This window comes from Bombina bombina, chromosome 1 (assembly GCF_027579735.1).
Source record: "Bombina bombina isolate aBomBom1 chromosome 1, aBomBom1.pri, whole genome shotgun sequence".
Classification (NCBI taxonomy): domain Eukaryota; kingdom Metazoa; phylum Chordata; class Amphibia; order Anura; family Bombinatoridae; genus Bombina; species Bombina bombina.
In genome coordinates this window covers 1,582,400,493-1,582,423,577 of record NC_069499.1, presented here as the reverse complement: position 1 = coordinate 1,582,423,577, position 23,085 = coordinate 1,582,400,493, and the positions used below count along the sequence as shown (strand labels likewise).

The following is a 23,085-nucleotide window of genomic DNA, read 5'->3' as shown; positions in this document are numbered from 1 at the left end:
TGTATTATTTCGTTTTTATGTTTATATAGAACTGATTGTATGGACTCGGAAAAGTTTTGCACCAGTGATCGTTGTGTCCCGGCATGGACCGGCGGCCCGACTTGCTCTGCACAAGCTAATTATTATTATTCCATCAAACTGTATGTTCAGCACACTACTTACCCTACCTACCACCTGCCCGCTCCGGAACCATGATCAATCACCTACTGCCCAAGAGGCCGGACTAACCTTCTACAGATACGGACAGCAAATGAATACCAGTAACATGAGAGAACGGAGCTGAGGAGGGTTTGGGGGATGATTTGCACCAGTTAATGATGTAGACTTGAATTTACTACTTTATGTTATAACTTATGAGAAAGGATCGGTGTCTACCATCAAGTTTGTACACTTTAATAAACCTTAATAAAGCTTTTGAAAGAAAAAGAAAAAAAAACACAACAACTTGTAAATATAAAAGTGTATTTAGGTTAGTAAATGTAGTGAGTTAGTATTTGCCTTTAGCTGTAGAAATCGCATGCAATATTACATCTATATATTCATATATTCAAAGGTCTATTTTGATAAACTACTATAAGGGTTAAAAAAGCACGCAGTTTAAATTAGAACAATACAGCAAGTGGGTTTGTGTTGCAAAACCCAAGCAGTTTTAAACATAAACAGATCAAGCGTAAACAGACCTCATTAGCATCGGTAAATGTCACGGAAAACCAAAATCATTAAAACAAACAACGGCAAAGTTCAGCAAATAAGTAGTGCAAGACCGAAATAATCTCTTTTAGGGGGAATCCCTTTTTCTCGTATGAGTTGCCCACAGGTATCCAGCATATCCAAAATTGTATATAGGGACAGTCAAAGTTTTTTTCCGACAGGGAGTTAGCACCTTAGTTTCACAAGGTGAAACCAGAACTCTGCAGATAGAGAAAAAAACTTTCACAGAAGTATACGGATAATTTTGTATTTACAGATGTCTATCTGAACGTACAGTTTATGATCTCTGTTAACAGCTTTCTGTATGAGGATCTTTAGCGTCAGGTCTCAATGCGGATCACTTGTCAGGGTGCCAACTCCCCCTGTCGAAAGAACTTTGACTGTCCCTATATACAATTTTGGATATGCTGGATACCTGTGGGCAACTCATACGAGAAAAAAGGGATTCCCCCTAAAAGAGATTATTTCGGTCTTGCACTACTATTTGCTGAACTTTGCCGTTGTTTGTTTAATGATTTTGGTTTTCCGTGACATTTACCGATGCTAATTATGTCTGTTACGCTTGATCTGTTTATGTTTAAAACTGCTTGGGTTTTGCAACCACTAACCACTTGCTTTTTATTCTAATTTAAATGCGTGCTTTTTTAACCCTTATAGTAGTTTATCAAAATAGACCTTTGATATATGGATGTAATATTGCATGTGATTTCTACCACTAAAGGCAAATACTAACTCACTACATTTACTAACCTAAAATACACTATTATATTTACATGATTTATCTGTATGTTTTTAAAAAAAGAAAATTTCCCCATTTTTTATGAATAAACCATATAATTTTTTATCCGTATACCTCAATTAAGATAACCGCCCACCTATGATTCAGCTTTAGTAAGATTCTTACTTTTAGCGCATAAAGATTCTCTTTCTAAAAATCTTTTAATATTACCTTGGGGATTATATTACTCTGTTCTCTCTGTGTGGCAAATCTTTTTTAAGCGCTCTTTTCACCTTTCTAGTAATCCATACATACACACACACACACCTATACACCCACACACATGCACACACATACACACACACCTATACACACCCACACATACAGTACATACACCCACACACATACATACATGTGCACACACACACACCTATACACACCCACACACATACAGACACACCTATACACACCCACATACATGCACATACACCTATATCACCCACACAACACATACATGTGCCACACACACACACCACACACTACATGTGCACACACACCACCCCCACACACATACAGACATAGATACATACACACACCCACATAAACCCCTATACACACACACATCTATATACATAAACACACACACACCCCTATATACACATACAAGTACCTATATACATACACACTCATCTTTATACACATACCTATATACAAACCTAGACCCTATATGCACATACACACACATCCAATACATATATACATTTGATATATATATAGTATATATATATATATTATACATATACATGCATATATATATATTATATAATATATATACCAAACACACAGGAAACCCTCAGTTTACACCGGGGTTAGGTTCCAGAAGGAATGGTTGTAAATCGAAACCGTTGTAAATTGAAACCCAGTTTATAATGTAAGTCAATGGGAAGTGAGGGAAATAGGTTCCAGGCCCCTCTCATAAGTAACACCTAATACATTATTTTTAAAGCTTTGAAATGAAGACGTTAAATGCTAAACAGCATTATAAACCTAATAAAATAATCACACAACACAAACTTCACTTGCATTTCTCTGCAAACAGTTCTTACTATTCATTCCAATTTGGACTGATTTATAGACAGGAAGACCTTGTTCCTTTGAAATCTGCTCGATAGCTCAGGTCTGGTTAAACTGATTAATTTCAGCTTGCTTGGCTTTGCTGCAACACAAGCGGACAGCTCCACCTACTGGCTATTTTAATAATGCACTGCTTCTCAATGCTTTTCAATAGCAGTCACATGATTGGAAAAAAAAGGTTGTTATTCTGAAACGTGTAAATTGAAACCGTTGTAAAACGAGGGCCACCTGTATATATATATATATATATATATATATATATATATATATATATATATATAATGTGTGTAAGAAAGTTTTTTATATATATATATATATATATATCTTCTGTAGTATAGCCTAGCACTTACGGTGTCCAAATAATACCGGGGTGCACGTCAGAAAAAAGTCCAGTATATTTAAAGAGAGGAATGCACTCACCGGTTTTAACATAGGGAATTATTTATTCCTTTACCATAACGTTTCGGGGTGTTTACCCCCGTTTTCAAACAGACAACCAGACCTAACATGAAACAGATCCTTAAATACCCTCTCACCTCAATCACCCAGTGCAGGTGTTGCTCAGCACGGAGCGCACATCATCACGTTGCACACGTATCCTAGCAACCACTAGTAAACAAAAAAAAACTAAGTGACAGGCGTGTATTAAACATAAAAACAATATTACTGACAATATCACTAAGTTCAGAGCTAGCACTGTCCCATAAGAGACCTACTAGATCTACATATCAAGTGCATTATATTACACTGTAAACAACTATATATCGGAGCCGTAACCGTCAACAGCAGGACTGACCTAAGGCTACACCCGCCTTAGTAAACAGTCACAAACGATACTTTAAAAACAATCCTGCTGCAATCGGCTCTCCCGTATCAGCTGTATTCACATGTAATCGGCATCATCATGCTTACCATTAACTCTTACTGTACTTAACGTTCTACAGGGTAAAAGCATTGTATATACCTGATTAGGCTACTTTCTGTTTTCAGCCGAAAGTAGCCTAATCAGGCCCATAGGGAAAATCACAAAATAAATTAATACAACACGCAGAGAAAGTCCAGCACTCACTTCCAAACTCTCAGCTAAGATTAAAAAGCAAAACTGGAAGAGTTAGTTACCGCATCTGGCCAAATGGGGACAAGCCCAGGTACCACGTCAAGGTCTCTTCCAAAACCTGGGTCCCTAATACAGCCATACAAATGCAAGCTCTCAATCAAACTGGGAGCAAGTGCTGGACTCTCTGTGTGTTGTATTAATTTATAGTGTCATTTTCCCTATGGGCCTTGCATCCAGACTTGTCTGGGGTTAACTGCCTAGGACTCTGGGGACAACACAGCTTCCTGAGAGTGCTATTGAGCACCCAGGGCTGAGCATGTTGCAGGGTCATAGGATATGTGTACCCAGTTCAGTCTGAGATTACAGTCCCCTTCCTTGTTTTGTATATGTCTAGGGTGATTACACACACACATAAATATATATATAGTGACAACAACAAAGGTACTGGCACTCTCTCAATGTAGCTTAAAGGGATATTCCAGCCAAAATTGGAAAACCACATGGGTGCATTTTGGTATTGAACAGAAGTAATTTTGTAATATACATGCATTAGCAAAAATGCTTCTAATAAACGCTGTAGCTGTTTCAAATGTGTATTTAAGTATGCACCGTGCACCAGCATTTTACACACAGCACTTGCTCAGAGAGCCTAAGGTGCTTGTACCGTCTGGTAATGACTCAATTTGTTAATTGCTGACATGATACAAGCCCCACTGATGGTTTGAGCAGCTGCAGTATTTAATATAAAGGTGCAGTGACAATATCTAGCTATGCTTCACATGCACGTGCAGAGAAAAATGCTAACACTAAAACAGTGATAACTTTTACTAGAAGCATTTTTGCCAATACAGGTATAGTGCAAATCTGTTTCTATTCAATGATGTAATGAATCTATGTGCATTTAAATTTTGACTGGAATGTCCCTTTAAAACAAAACCTTATTCCAACAGGATTAAAACAGCAGGTAAGCGTCTAACATGTTTCGGCGTATAGCCTTAGTATATATTATTATATTATTATTATATGCACCATCCTTCATAAAAGGCTGTTCGAATACTTTGGCTGCCTCACCTCTCCCTGGCAGTATATAGATTCCTTTAGCTGCCTAACCTCTCCCTGGCAATATATAGATTCCTTTAGCTGCCTCACCTCTCCCTGGCAGTACATAGATTCCTTTAGCTGCCTCACCTCTCCCTGGCAGTACATAGATTCCTTTAGCTGCCTCACCTCTCCCCTGGCAGCACATAGATTCCTTTAGCTGCCTCACCTCTCCCTTGCAGTACATAGATTCCTTTAGCTGCCTCACCTCTCCCTGGCAGCACATAGATTCCTTTAGCTGCCTCACCTCTCCCTGGCAGCACATAGATTCCTTTAGCTGCCTCACCTCTCCCTGGCAGTACATAGATTCCTTTAGCTGCCTCACCTCTCCCTGGCAGTACATAGATTCCTTTAGCTGCCTCACCTCTCCCTGGCAGCACATAGATTCCTTTAGCTGCCTCACCTCTCCCTTGCAGTACATAAATTCCTTTAGCTGCCTCACCTCTCCCTGGCAGCACATAGATTCCTTTAGCTGCCTCACCTCTCCCTGGCAGTACATAGATTCCTTTGGATGTCTCACCTCTCCCTGGCAGTACATAGATTCCTTTGGATGTCTCACCTCTCCCTGGCAGTACATAGATTCCTTTGGATGTCTCACCTCTCCCTGGCAGTACATAGATTCCTTTGGATGTCTCACCATCAGTCATCACATTTACCCTGTTATTGCACTATAACATTTTATTAAGGTGGAACAGATAACACAGACAACCAGCAGTGTCACATCTCCAGCTCACAATGTTATATATGGTAAAACATCAAGAGATGGGGGCGGAGCCAGCTACTGAAGCAACAGGATGTGCATGGCAGGAGCTCCTGCTAAGATTTTGTATTTTTGGAGGCTTGTATATAGAATATAGTAATATTTGGGAATTTTCACACGCTGCTCATAAGATTTAGCATCCAATATTATTATTAAAAGACTTTTCGAAGCTGTGATGTGAATACCTCCTGACATATGTCCTATAGACTGGCCACGTGGACGTTTACTGCAGCTTCAAAGGCATAGGTTGCCACATCTGCATTTCTATTGAAACAGTGGGCAAAGCAGCTACATGATAGTGGATCAGCAGCTGATATCATGGGAGATATTGATACAAAAATACCCACCATCCTGCTGGACTTTCAATGTGAAATGGTAAAAGCTCTCGGCCATCTCTATACAGGCCTCGGGAAGATAACGACACGGAAGAGTGAAACATACCCGCTACGCGACAAGAAACCGACTGCTCCCTGGGCAATTCTAGTGGCACCTTCTACAGGAGATGCAGACGACTTACGGGAGTGGGGTGTGTACTCGCTAGTGAAGCAGACAAAGGCAATAGGTAGATGGGATGACCGAGATTGGCCTTACCACGTTGGCGGACTTGCCCAACCTAATAGTGTCCCCTGTGAAGGCGGATAATGGATCAGGAGACTCCCTGCAGCTGGTAAATGCTGATGTCCGCGCACGGAAAATGATCCGCAATCATAATACCCGACTAGAGGAGCTGCACTACAGCCGGGTGAAAGAGGCAATCCTTATCAAGGCACCTACTGGCTCTCTCTTTATTGTTTTGGAACAGGACAGTTTAACACAGATGATATCTGGCTTGAATTGATACAAGGCCGGGATAGGATAGGCACTCCTGTATCAATATATCTATATGGACAGTGCTAATACTACTGCTTCTTTCGTGGTTTGTTTTATATATCCCACACTGTTTATATTTTGTATATTTTAGTGGTTATTGTTATTAACAGAGTTTACACATTATGACCCTGGAACTAATAGATTAGTAGAAGTATTCCTGGTGGAGAATGTAAGTTTGATGTTCAGGTTATAATTTAGCTGCAACTTATATCCTACTAGGTCTGAATCTTTAATACGATTCAGTATAGGATAGTTGGCACTAGACTATTTATACTGTGACAGATAAACACCAGACTATATATCCCTGCCTATATTTATAGTGTGACAGATAAACACCAGACTATATATCCTGCCTATATTTATACTGTGACAGATAAACACCAGACTATATATCCCTGCCTATATTTATAGTGTGACAGATAAACACCAGACTATATATCCCTGCCTATATTTATACTGTGACAGATAAACACCAGACTATATATCCCTGCCTATATTTATAGTGTGACAGATAAACACCAGACTATATATCCCTGCCTATATTTATAGTGTGACAGATAAACACCAGACTATATATCCCTGCCTATATTTATAGTGTGACAGATAAACACCAGACTATATATCCCTGCCTATATTTATAGTGTGACAGATAAACACCAGACTATATATCCCTGCCTATATTTATAGTGTGACAGATAAACACCAGACTATATATCCCTGCCTATATTTATACTGTGACAGATAAACACCAGACTATATATCCCTGCCTATATTTATACTGTGACAGATAAAACACCAGACTATATATCCCTGCCTATATTTATACTGTGACAGATAAACACCAGACTATATATCCCTGCCTATATTTATACTGTGACAGATAAACACCAGACTATATATCCCTGCCTATATTATACTGTGACAGATAAACACCAGACTATATATCCCTGCCTATATTTATAGTGTGACAGATAAACACCAGACTATATATCCCTGCCTATATTTATAGTGTGACAGATAAACACCAGACTATATATCCCTGCCTATATTTATACTGTGACAGATAAACACCAGACTATATTATCCCTGCCTATATTTATACTGTGACAGATAACACCAGACTATATATCCCTGCCTATATTTATACTGTGACAGATAAACACCAGACTATATATCCCTGCCTATATTTATACTGTGACAGATAAACACCAGACTATATATCCCTGCCTATATTTATACTGTGACAGATAAACACCAGACTATATATCCCTGCCTATATTTATAGTGTGACAGATAAACACCAGACTATATATCCCTGCCTATATTTATAGTGTGACAGATAAACACCAGACTATATATCCCTGCCTATATTTATAGTGTGACAGATAAACACCAGACTATATATCCCTGCCTATATTTATACGTGTGACAGATAAACACCAGACTATATATCCCTGCCTATATTTATAGTGTGACAGATAAACACCAGACTATATATCCCTGCCTATATTTATAGTGTGACAGAATAAACACCAGACTATATATCCCTGCCTATATTTATAGTGTGACAGATAAACACCAGACTATATATCCCTGCCTATATTTATACTGTGACAGATAAACACCAGACTATTTATCCCTGCCTATATTTATACTGTGACAGATAAACACCAGACTATATATCCCTGCCTATATTTATAGTGTGACAGATAAACACCAGACTATATATCCCTGCCTATATTTATAGTGTGACAGATAAACACCAGACTATATATCCCTGCCTATATTTATAGTGTGACAGATAAACACCAGACTATATATCCCTGCCTATATTTATAGTGTGACAGATAAACACCAGACTATATATCCCTGCCTATATTTATACTGTGACAGATAAACACCAGACTATATATCCCTGCCTATATTTATAGTGTGACAGATAAACACCAGACTATATATCCCTGCCTATATTTATAGTGTGACAGATAAACACCAGACTATATATCCCTGCCTATATTTATACTGTGACAGATAAACACCAGACTATATATCCCTGCCTATATTTATAGTGTGACAGATAAACACCAGACTATATATCCCTGCCTATATTTATAGTGTGACAGATAAACACCAGACTATATATCCCTGCCTATATTTATAGTGTGACAGATAAACACCAGACTATATATCCCTGCCTATATTTATAGTGTGACAGATAAACACCAGACTATATATCCCTGCCTATATTTATAGTGTGACAGATAAACACCAGACTATATATCCCTGCCTATATTTATACTGTGACAGATAAACACCAGACTATATATCCCTGCCTATATTTATAGTGTGACAGATAAACACCAGACTATATATCCCTGCCTATATTTATAGTGTGACAGATAAACACCAGACTATATATCCCTGCCTATATTTATAGTGTGACAGATAAACACCAGACTATATATCCCTGCCTATATTTATAGTGTGACAGATAAACACCAGACTATATATCCCTGCCTATATTTATAGTGTGACAGATAAACACCAGACTATATATCCCTGCCTATATTTATACTGTGACAGATAAACACCAGACTATATATCCCTGCCTATATTTATAGTGTGACAGATAAACACCAGACTATATATCCCTGCCTATATTTATAGTGTGACAGATAAACACCAGACTATATATCCCTGCCTATATTTATAGTGTGACAGATAAACACCAGACTATATATCCCTGCCTATATTTATACTGTGACAGATAAACACCAGACTATATATCCCTGCCTATATTTATAGTGTGACAGATAAACACCAGACTATATATCCCTGCCTATATTTATAGTGTGACAGATAAACACCAGACTATATATCCCTGCCTATATTATAGTGTGACAGATAAACACCAGACTATATATCCCTGCCTATATTTATAGTGTGACAGATAAACACCAGACTATATATCCCTGCCTATATTTATAGTGTGACAGATAAACACCAGACTATATATCCCTGCCTATATTTATACTGTGACAGATAAACACCAGACTATATATCCCTGCCTATATTTATACTGTGACAGATAAACACCAGACTATATATCCCTGCCTATATTTATACTGTGACAGATAAACACCAGACTATATATCCCTGCCTATATTTATAGTGTGACAGATAAACACCAGACTATATATCCCTGCCTATATTTATAGTGTGACAGATAAACACCAGACTATATATCCCTGCCTATATTTATACTGTGACAGATAAACACCAGACTATATATCCCTGCCTATATTTATACTGTGACAGATAAACACCAGACTATATATCCCTGCCTATATTTATAGTGTGACAGATAAACACCAGACTATATATCCCTGCCTATATTTATAGTGTGACAGATAAACACCAGACTATATATCCCTGCCTATATTTATACTGTGACAGATAAACACCAGACTATATATCCCTGCCTATATTTATAGTGTGACAGATAAACACCAGATTATATATCCCTGCCTATATTTATAGTGTGACAGATAAACACCAGACTATATATCCCTGCCTATATTTATAGTGTGACAGATAAACACCAGACTATATATCCCTGCCTATATTTATAGTGTGACAGATAAACACCAGACTATATATCCCTGCCTATATTTATAGTGGTGACAGATAAACACCAGACTATATATCCCTGCCTATATTTATAGTGTGACAGATAAACACCAGACTATATATCCCTGCCTATATTTATAGTGTGACAGATAAACACCAGACTATATATCCCTGCCTATATTTATAGTGTGACAGATAAACACCAGACTATATATCCCTGCCTATATTTATAGTGTGACAGATAAACACCAGACTATATATCCCTGCCTATATTTATAGTGTGACAGATAAACACCAGACTATATATCCCTGCCTATATTTATACTGTGACAGATAAACACCAGGACTATATATCCCTGCCTATATTTATACTGTGACAGATAAACACCAGACTATATATCCCTGCCTATATTTATAGTGTGACAGATAAACACCAGACTATATATCCCTGCCTATATTTATAGTGTGACAGATAAACACCAGACTATATATCCTTGCCTATATTTATAGTGTGACAGATAAACACCAGACTATATATCCCTGCCTATATTTATACTGTGACAGATAAACACCAGACTATATATCCCTGCCTATATTTATAGTGTGACAGATAAACACCAGACTATATATCCCTGCCTATATTTATACTGTGACAGATAAACACCAGACTATATATCCCTGCCTATATTTATAGTGTGACAGATAAACACCAGACTATATATCCCTGCCTATATTTATAGTGTGACAGATAAACACCAGACTATATATCCCTGCCTATATTTATAGTGTGACAGATAAACACCAGACTATATATCCCTGCCTATATTTATAGTGTGACAGATAAACACCAGACTATATATCCCTGCCTATATTTATAGTGTGACAGATAAATACCAGACTATATATCCCTGCCTATATTTATAGTGTGACAGATAAACACCAGACTATATATCCCTGCCTATATTTATAGTGTGACAGATAAACACCAGACTATATATCCCTGCCTATATTTATAGTGTGACAGATAAACACCAGACTATATATCCCTGCCTATATTTATAGTGTGACAGATAAACACCAGACTATATATCCCTGCCTATATTTATAGTGTGACAGATAAACACCAGACTATATATCCCTGCCTATATTTATAGTGTGACAGATAAACACCAGACTATATATCCCTGCCTATATTTATAGTGTGACAGATAAACACCAGACTATATATCCCTGCCTATATTTATAGTGTGACAGATAAACACCAGACTATATATCCCTGCCTATATTTATTCATAGTTGTTAGAATTTTGGCTCTGCCCTCCCTGAGTAAACAAAGGAACGTAGATTCTATAGTACTTCTCCCTATTATTTCTGATATACTTGTTGTAATATAGCGGCCATTGATATCCCCATCTTTAATTATTTTCTATGACAATTGATCTGGATATAACTATTCCCAAGTTTCCATATTTCTTATATTCATGGTCCAGGAGCGACCATTTATTGGTCTGGGAACTAATATGTCATAAATACAAAAGAGGTCAGAAGTTAAATATACAGGATGTTTGTTTTCAATCACATGTGTTTGTTTCTTCTGTATGCTGGTTGTGAATTATGGACTCTATCTGAGAACCATACCATTGTGTAGATTTATACTTATGTCTATAAATGTCCTGCAAGCTCGTTTATGTTTTTTAAGTTGTATGACCTCAATAAACTAAATAAAAAAACACATCATCAAGAAATACAGCATTCCCACATCCTGAATTCTGCCCAGCGCAGCCAATCAGATCCTGTACTGGGGATTTAAGCAGCTATATGTTTGTGAGATGCTGGTCCATAGCTGTTATCCCTTCACCCAACAAAGTGCTTTTAAAACTATTTAGCCAATCAGGAGGTAAGGAAATAATTACTGACTTTTCAAGCTATGAGCAGACATTGCCAATTACCGCCCAATTCTCAAAGGGACATTAAACCCAAAAATCTCCTTCCATGATTCAGATACAACATACAATTATAAACAACTTTACTTCTATTATCTACTTTGCTTTGTTCTCTTGGTAGCCATTGTTGAAAAGGACACCTAGGTAGGGCCCAGGAGCTGGGAGCTAGCTGCTGATTGGTGGCTGCACAAATATGCCTCTTGTCATTGGTTTACTGACGTGTTCAGCTAGTCCTCGGTAACGCATTGCTTCACCTTCAATAAAGGATACCAAGAGAATTAAGCAAAATTGATAATAGAAGTAAATTGGAAAGCTGTTTAAAATTGTATGTTCAATCTGAATCGTGAGACAATTGGTGTTTCATGTCTGTTTAAAACACAGTAAAGACAAGCTTGTGGTGTGAGATAACTAGGGGCCTGATTCTCTAAAGCTCCCTTGTCTGGCGAGATTCTGTAAGATGCAGTCAGTGTTTTATACCAATTATTAGCTTGGGAAATGTGGATCTCATTAAGGGAAGTTTCCTAAAATTCTTTATGTGAAGTAAAATAAGCCGATTTCTCTCCATGCTATGATAAGAAGGATTCAGATCAACTTTAATGCAAAAACAAATTGCTAAAATAACATGGTTTGTAAACACATGGATTCATACCACATCTGGCGCCGCCATATCACTCGCCATCCAGTCACCAACGCTCCTGTGTACGGCGAGCTGTAAACATAAACATCAACTATGTTATCAGCTCGTTCGGTATGGTCTGAAAGTCATAGTGTACAAACATAGCAAGTGCGTAATTCATTAAGATAAAAACATTATGACTATTAACAGGAATATCTCCAATACTTGCACATATACTTTAGAGATAACATTTTACAAATCAGCACAGCCCCCGTTACAGGCTCCTCTCATAAAGGAAAAGATCTCACATAATATTTCTCAGTATGCCATAAACACGTCACCACCAAACCCCAGTGACGGAGTAAAATTCTGTGTGCACCCTGTATCAGATTTGACAGATTTCTGCCCTATACCCGTGTGGAGGACAGTTCATTGCTTTGTAACAGGGATCAAGTACAGGGAGAACCAAACGGAACAGAAAGGTTTTTATGTTGTTACAAGATGAACACCTCACCAGGACTTGTTTAAATAAATGTTATGAGCGTAATGTAGCTCACCAAAAAGATTAATATCATATCGCCACTCTATGGCACTGTCCTCAGTTTTTGTAACGCTCAGCCTCACTGACAGTATTATGCAGCTTTAATAATAAATTATACCCAAACACACCGCAACCCATATAATAATATCCCTAGAGGTAGGACACAGTGTCAGATGGCTTTGGACTGCATGCTACGGCCACAATCTGGCCATATTTTGGTTATACTAAGATCTTACAGCCCATGACATCCCATGAGAATACTGTGGGTAAAGGGATGTCTAACGCATAAATTGCATGTTTTTTTTTATTCAATAACCAACGCATATCATTCTTACACTACTGACCCTAGTGATTAAGGGACGTGATACTCAAACAGTTTCTGTCCCATCAGAAAGATATATAACACATGTATGTTACGGGCAAAGTCAGAAATCCATAAACCTGATATTAGCCAAGCGGCTGTGGGTAAAGCCCGATGTAATATAATTCCCCATCTACACTTTTTTTTTGCCTCTGCCTGAGGGGTTCAAGGAAGGCACCCCACCGATACTCTGGCATCCACCCCAAGTGAACCTTGGGGAATCAGGTTTACAAGGGGGGCTTCGCCCACCTTGAACCCCCCAGGCCGAGGCAAAAACATAGTGACGATGTGTGAATTACAGTGAATCGTATATGTTTGATGCAGTGACTCAATGCACTCTGAGGGCTTTACCCACAGCTGCTTGCTACCCAGGTAATGCTAGGATTACCCAATGTCTTACTTTACCCGCAACATATATGAATGTTGGTGCCCAGGGTGTAACAGAAAGATGCATACAGTTCAAAGAAGAGAGTGCACTCACCGGGTCTTTTTTTGCAAATTTGCAAAAAAAGACCCGGTGAGTGCACTCTCTTTTTTGAACTATATATAACACACACACACACACATATATACATACACACACATACACACATATATACATACACACACATAATTTATTTTATTTTATTGGAAAATGGCTCTTCCGGTTATGAATAAAGAGTTTTACCCTGTCAGACAATGAGCAGTTGAGTCCCAGGACTTAATTGTACCCAGTAGTGCAGTTCCTGTTGGTTTCATATTAAATTAAAAAGCTTTTGCATAACATTTTCCCTTTAAACACGTAGGTAAAGTTCAGCAATGGAGCTCTCAAGCAGGTAACTGACAGTACTTCAGAAAAATATTAGTAATCTCTGAATAACAATATTGTGTCTGTCTCTCAGTTTACTCTACACAGGGATTAAATGATCTTGCTCCCCTGGTCTAGATATAGAATGAGTGTACACACTTCTGTGTTAGATCATAGAGCAGGGGGGGGAAATGACCTGGGTCCCAGGGCCTGAAATCAGCAGAAGGTGAGCCAGGAGCTACAAAGGAGTCATCCTTCACCTTGGTAAGTGCCACAAGAAATGCAGTTTCTTTACTGAGCAAATATGGTGCCAGGGTATTCTCTACGGCTACACTGTGACAGCAATCTTCAGATCCTACCACCATATTTGTAAAGCAAAATGTGAGCCCTGTTTTGTGGGGAGGGGCACTAAGAGGGGCCAGGCACAATGTAGGTTGAGCCTGGGCCCTATTAGGTCACCTTGTGACAAAACCAATGCTGGGTCAGGAGGCGCCCCATGGAGGTGCCATTTTTCTACCAACATACAATGGCACACACTGTCACTCACACACAATATTACTTACAATAGCACACACTGTCACTCACACACAATATCACTTACAATGGCACACACTGTCACTCACACACAATATTACTTACAATGGCACACACTGTCACTCACACACAATATCACTTACAATGGCACACACTGTCACTCACACACAATATCACATACAATGGCACACACTGTCACTCACACACAATATCACATACAATGGCACACACTGTCACTCACACACAATATCACATACAATGGCACACACTGTCACTCACACACAATATCACATACAATGGCACACACTGTCACTCACACACAATATCACATACAATGGCACACACTGTCACTCACACACAATATCACATACAATGGCACACACTGTCACTCACACACAATATCACATACAATGGCACACACTGTCACTCACGCACAATATCACATACAATGGCACACACTGTCACTCACACACAATATCACATACAATGGCACACACTGTCACTCACACACAATATCACTTACAATGGCACACACTGTCACTCACACACAATATTACTTACAATGGCACACACTGTCACTCACACACAATATTACTTACAATGGCACACACGGTCACTCACACACAATATTACTTACAATGGCACACACTGTCAATCACACACAATATCACATACAATGGCACACACTGTCACACACTGTCACTCACACACAATATCACATACAATGGCACAACACACTGTCACTCACACACAATATTACTTACAATGGCACACACGGTCACTCACACACAATATTACTTACAATGGCACACACTGTCACTCACACACAATATTATAGCACATACTGTGACAGTGTAAGTAATATTGTGTGTGAGTGACAGTGTAAGTAATATTATGTGTCAGTGACAGTGTGAGACAGTGTATGTAATATTGTGTATGACATAATAGTTGCACATCATTATTCAGAGTCCAACACTCACACAGTGTTAGATACAATCATTCAGGGTCCCACCCTCACACACAGTGTCATATACAATCATTCAGGGTCCCACCCTCACACACAGTGTCATATACAATCATTCAGGGTCCCACACCCAGTGTCATATACAATCATTAAGGGTCCCACACTCACACACAGTGTCATATACAATTATTCAGGGTCCCACACACAGTGTCATATACAATCATGCAGGGTCCCACACCCACACACAGTGTCATATACAATCATTCACAGTCCCACACTCACATACAGTGTCATATACAATCATTCACGGTCCAACACTCACACACACTGTCATATACAATTATTCACGGTCCCACACACAGTGTCATATACAATTATTCAGAGTCCCACACACAGTGTCATATACAATCATTCAGGGTCCCACACAATGTCATTTACAATCATTCAGGGTCCCACACATAGTGTCATATACAATAATTCACGGTCCCACACACAGTGTCATATACAATCATTCACGGTCCCACGCACAGTGACTGTGTCATATACAATCATTCACAGTCCCACACACAGTGTCATTTACAATCATTCAGGGTCCCATACACAGTGTCATATACAATCATTCAGGGTCCCATACACAGTGTCATATACAATCATTCACGGTCCCACACAGTGCCATATACAATCATTCAGGGTCCCACACTCACACACAGTGTCATATACAATCATTCAGGGTCCCACACACAGTGTCATATACAATCATTCAGGGTCCCACACACAGTGTCATATACAATCATTCATAGTCCCAAACACAGTGTCATATACAATCATTCACAGTCCCACACTCACATACAGTGTCATATACAATCATTCACGGTCCCACACTCACACACAGTGTCATATACAATTATTCACGGTCCCACACACAGTGTCATATACAATTATTCAGAGTCCCACACACAGTGTCATATACAATCATTCAGGGTCCCACACACAGTGTCATATACAATCATACAGGGTCCCACACACAGTGACTGTGTCATATACAATCATTCAGGGTCCCACACACAGTGTCATATACAATCATTCAGGGTCCCACACACAGTGTCATATACAATCATTCAGGGTCCCACACACAGTGTCATATACAATCATTCAGGGTCCCACACACAGTGTCATATACAATCATACAGGGTCCCACACACAGTGACTGTGTCATATACAATCATTCAGGGTCCCACACACAGTGTCATATACAATCATTCAGGGTCCCACACACAGTGTCATATACAATCATTCAGGGTCCCACACACAGTGTCATATACAATCATTCACGGTCCCACACTCACACACAGTGTCATATACAATCCTTCACGGTCCCACACAGTGCCATATACAATCATTCACAGTCCCACACTCACACAGTGTCATATACAATCATTCACGGTCCCACACCCGCACACAGTGTCATATACAATCATTCAGAGTTCCACACACAGTGTCATATACAATTATTCAGAGTCCCACACACAGTGTCAAATACAATCATTCATAGTCCCACACACAGTGTCATATACAATCATTCAGGGTCCCACACTCACATAAAGTGTAATATACAATCATTCACGGTCCCACACTCACACACACTCTCATATACAATTATTCACGGTCCCACACACAGCGTCATATACAATTATTCAGAGTCCCACACACAGTGTCATATACAATCATTCACAGTCCACACAGTGCCATATACAATCATTCACAGTCCCACACTCACACACAGTGTCATATACAATCAGGCATGGTCCCACACACACAGTGTCATATACAATCATTCACGGTCCCAAACTCACACACAGTGTCATATACAATCATTCACGCATGGTCACACACACAGTGTCATATACAATCATTCACGGTCCCACACTCACACACAGTGTCATATACAATCATTCACGGTCACACACACAGTGTCATATACAATCATTCACGGTCACACACACAGTGTCATATACAATCATTCACGGTCCCACACTCACACACAGTGTCATATACAATCATTCACGGTCCCACACTCACACACAGTGTCATATACAATCATTCACGGTCCCACACTCACACACGGTGTTATATACAATCATTCACGGTCCCACACTCACACACAGTGTCATATACAATCATTCAGGGTCCCACACAATGTCATTTACAATCATTCAGGGTCCCACACATAGTGTCATATACAATAATTCACGGTCCCACACACAGTGTCATATACAATCATTCACGGTCCCACGCACAGTGACTGTGTCATATACAATCATTCAGGGTCCCACACACAGTGTCATATACAATCATTCACAGTCCCACACACAGTGTCATTTACAATCATTCAGGGTCCCATACACAGTGTCATATACAATCATTCAGGGTCCCATACACAGTGTCATATACAATCATTCACGGTCCCACACACAGTGTCATATACAATCATTCAGGGTCCCACACACAGTGTCATATACAATCATTCACGGTCCCACACACAGTGTCATATACAATCATTCAGGGTCCCACACACAGTGTCATATACAATCATTCATAGTCCCAAACACAGTGTCATATACAATCATTCACAGTCCCACACTCACATACAGTGTCATATACAATCATTCACGGTCCCACACTCACACACACTGTCATATACAATTATTCACGGTCCCACACACAGTGTCATATACAATTATTCAGAGTCCCACACACAGTGTCATATACAATCATTCAGGGTCCCACACACAGTGTCATATACAATCATACAGGGTCCCACACACAGTGACTGTGTCATATACAATCATTCAGGGTCCCACACACAGTGTCATATACAATCATTCAGGGTCCCACACACAGTGTCATATACAATCATTCAGGGTCCCACACACAGTGTCATATACAATCATACAGGGTCCCACACACAGTGACTGTGTCATATACAATCATTCAGGGTCCCACACACAGTGTCATATACAATCATTCAGGGTCCCACACACAGTGTCATATACAATCATTCAGGGTCCCACACACAGTGTCATATACAATCATTCACGGTCCCACACTCACACACAGTGTCATATACAATCCTTCACGGTCCCACACAGTGCCATATACAATCATTCACAGTCCCACACTCACACAGTGTCATATACAATCATTCACGGTCCCACACCCGCACACAGTGTCATATACAATCATTCAGAGTTCCACACACAGTGTCATATACAATTATTCAGAGTCCCACACACAGTGTCAAATACAATCATTCATAGTCCCACACACAGTGTCATATACAATCATTCAGGGTCCCACACTCACATAAAGTGTAATATACAATCATTCACGGTCCCACACTCACACACACTCTCATATACAATTATTCACGGTCCCACACACAGCGTCATATACAATTATTCAGAGTCCCACACACAGTGTCATATACAATCATTCACAGTCCACACAGTGCCATATACAATCATTCACAGTCCCACACTCACACACAGTGTCATATACAATCAGGCATGGTCCCACACACACAGTGTCATATACAATCATTCACAGGTCACACACACAGTGTCATATACAATCATTCACGGTCCACACTCACACACAGTGTCATATACAATCATTCACGGGTCCCACACTCACACACAGTGTCATATACAATCATTCACGGGTCCCACACTCACACACAGTGTCATATACAATCATTCACGGGTCCCACACTCACACACAGTGTCATATACAATCATTCACGGTCCCACACAGTGTCATATACAATCATTCACGGGTCCACACACACACAGTGTCATATACAATCATTCACGTCCCACACTCACACACAGTGTCATATACAATCAGGCACTGGTCCACACTCACACACAGTGTCATATACAATCATTCACTGTCCCACACTCACACACAGTGTCATATACAATCATTCACTGTCCCACACTCACACATAGTGTCATATACAATCAATCAGGCATGGTCACACACACAGTGTCATATACAATCATTCACGGTCTCACACTCACACACAGTGTCATATACAATCATTCACGGTCCCACACTCACACACAGTGTCATATACAATCATTCACGGTCCCACACTCACACACAGTGTCATATACAATCATTCACAGTCCCACACTCACACACAGTGTCATATACAATCAGGCATGGTCCCACACACACACACAGTGTCATATACAATCATTCAGGGTCCCACACAGTGCCATATACAATCATTCAGGGTCCCACACACAGTGTCATATACAATCATTCACGGTCCCACACAGTGCCATATACAATCATTCACAGTCCCACACAGTGCCATATACAATCATTCACAGTCCCACACTCACACACAGTGTCATATACAATCAGGCATGGTCCCACACACACACACAGTGTCATATACAATCATTCACGGTCCCACACACTCACACAGTGTCATATACAATCATTCACAGTCCCACAAACTCACACAGTGTCATATACAATCATTCAGGGTCCCACACTCACACACAGTGTCATATACAATCATTGACGGTCCCACACAGTGCCATATACAATCATTCACAGTCCCACACAGTGCCATATACAATCATTCACAGTCCCACACTCACACACAGTGTCATATACAATCAGGCATGGTCACACACACACAGTGTCATATACAATCATTCACGGTCCCACACACTCACACAGTGTCATATACAATCAGGCATGGTCCCACACAGTGTCATATACAATCATTCACAGTCCCACACTCACACACAGTGTCATATACAATCAGGCATGGTCCCACACACACACACAGTGTCATATACAATCATTCAGGGTCCCACACAGTGCCATATACAATCATTCAGGGTCCCACACTCACACACAGTGTCATATACAATCATTCAGGGTCCCACACACAGTGTCATATACAATCATTCACGGTCCCACACAGTGCCATATACAATCATTCACAGTCCCACACAGTGCCATATACAATCATTCACAGTCCCACACTCACACACAGTGTCATATACAATCATTCACGTTCCCACACACTCACACAGTGTCATATACAATCATTCACGGTCCCACACACTCACACAGTGTCATATACAATCAGGCATGGTCCCACACAGTGTCATATACAATCATTCAGGGTCCCACACTCACACACAGTATCATATACAATCATTCACGGTCTCACACAGTGCCATATACAATCATTCACGGTCCCACACTCACACACAGTGTCATATACAATCATTCAGGGTCCCAAACTCACACACAGTGTCATATACAATCAATCACAGTCCCACACTCACACACAGTGTCATATACAATCATTCAGGGTCCCAAACTCACACACAGTGTCATATACAATCATTCACAGTCCCACACTCACACACAGTGTCATATACAATCATTCAGGGTCCCACACAGTGTCATATACAATCATTCAGGGTCCCACACTCACACACAGTGTCATATACAATCATTCACAGTCCCACACTCACACACAGTGTCATATACAATCATTCACGGTCCCACACCCGCACACAGTGTCATATACAATCATTCACGGTCCCACACTCACATACAGTGTAATATACAATCATTCACGGTCCCACACTCACACACACTCTCATATACAATTATTCACGGTCCCACACACAGTGTCATATACAATTATTCAGAGTCCCACTCACAGTGTCATATACAATCATTCAGGGTCCCACACACAGTGTCATATACAATCATACAGGGTCCCACACACAGTGACTGTGTCATATACAATCATTCAGGGTCCCACACACAGTGTCATATACAATCATTCAGGGTCCCACACTCACACACAGTGTCATATACAATCATTCACGGTCCCACACTCACACACAGTGTCATATACAATCATTCACGGCCCCACACAGTGTCATATACAATCATTCACGGTCCCACACAGTGCCATATACAATCATTCACGGTCCCACACACAGTGACTGTGTCATATACAATCATTCAGGGTCCCATACACAGTGTCATATACAATCATTCAGGGTCCCACACACAGTGACTGTGTCAAATACAATCATTCATAGTCCCACACAGTGTCATATACAATCATTCACGGTCCCACACTCACATACAGTGTCATATACAATTATTCACGGTCCCACACACAGTGTCATATACAATCATACAGGGTCCCACACACAGTGACTGTGTCATATACAATCATTCAGGGTCCCACACACAGTGTCATATACAATCATTCAGGGTCCCAAACAGTGTCATATACAAAAATTCACGGTTCCACAACCGCACATAGTGTCATATGCAATCATTCAGGGTCCCACACAGTGCCATATACAATCATTCACGGTCCCACACACAGTGTCATATACAATCATTCAGGGTCCCACACACAGTGTCATATACAATCATTCACGGTCCCACACACAGTGTCATATACAATCATTCAGGGTCCCACACACAGTGTCATATACAATCATTCATAGTCCCAAACACAGTGTCATATACAATCATTCACAGTCCCACACTCACATACAGTGTCATATACAATCATTCACGGTCCCACACTCACACACACTGTCATATACAATTATTCACGGTCCCACACACAGTGTCATATACAATTATTCAGAGTCCCACACACAGTGTCATATACAATCATTCAGGGTCCCACACACAGTGTCATATACAATCATACAGGGTCCCACACACAGTGACTGTGTCATATACAATCATTCAGGGTCCCACACACAGTGTCATATACAATCATTCAGGGTCCCACACACAGTGTCATATACAATCATTCAGGGTCCCACACACAGTGTCATATACAATCATTCAGGGTCCCACACACAGTGTCATATACAATCATTCAGGGTCCCACACACAGTGTCATATACAATCATTCAGGGTCCCACACACAGTGTCATATACAATCATACAGGGTCCCACACACAGTGACTGTGTCATATACAATCATTCAGGGTCCCACACACAGTGTCATATACAATCATTCAGGGTCCCACACACAGTGTCATATACAATCATTCAGGGTCCCACACACAGTGTCATATACAATCATTCACGGTCCCACACTCACACACAGTGTCATATACAATCCTTCACGGTCCCACACAGTGCCATATACAATCATTCACAGTCCCACACTCACACAGTGTCATATACAATCATTCACGGTCCCACACCCGCACACAGTGTCATATACAATCATTCAGAGTTCCACACACAGTGTCATATACAATTATTCAGAGTCC

General features: G+C 40.0%; 1 protein-coding gene across 2 annotated transcripts in view; it reads right to left on the bottom strand.

The window, feature by feature from the left end:
- B3GNTL1 (UDP-GlcNAc:betaGal beta-1,3-N-acetylglucosaminyltransferase like 1) overlaps nt 1–23,085 on the bottom strand; it is a 1,507,642-nt gene that overhangs the window by 1,465,233 nt on the left and 19,324 nt on the right. For both annotated transcript variants that reach the window (XM_053710298.1, XM_053710307.1), the window contains exon 2: nt 12,571–12,630. In XM_053710298.1, coding sequence (XP_053566273.1) covers nt 12,571–12,600 — 30 coding nt within the window. In that variant the 5' untranslated portion in view covers nt 12,601–12,630. The remainder of the gene's footprint in view (nt 1–12,570; nt 12,631–23,085) is intronic.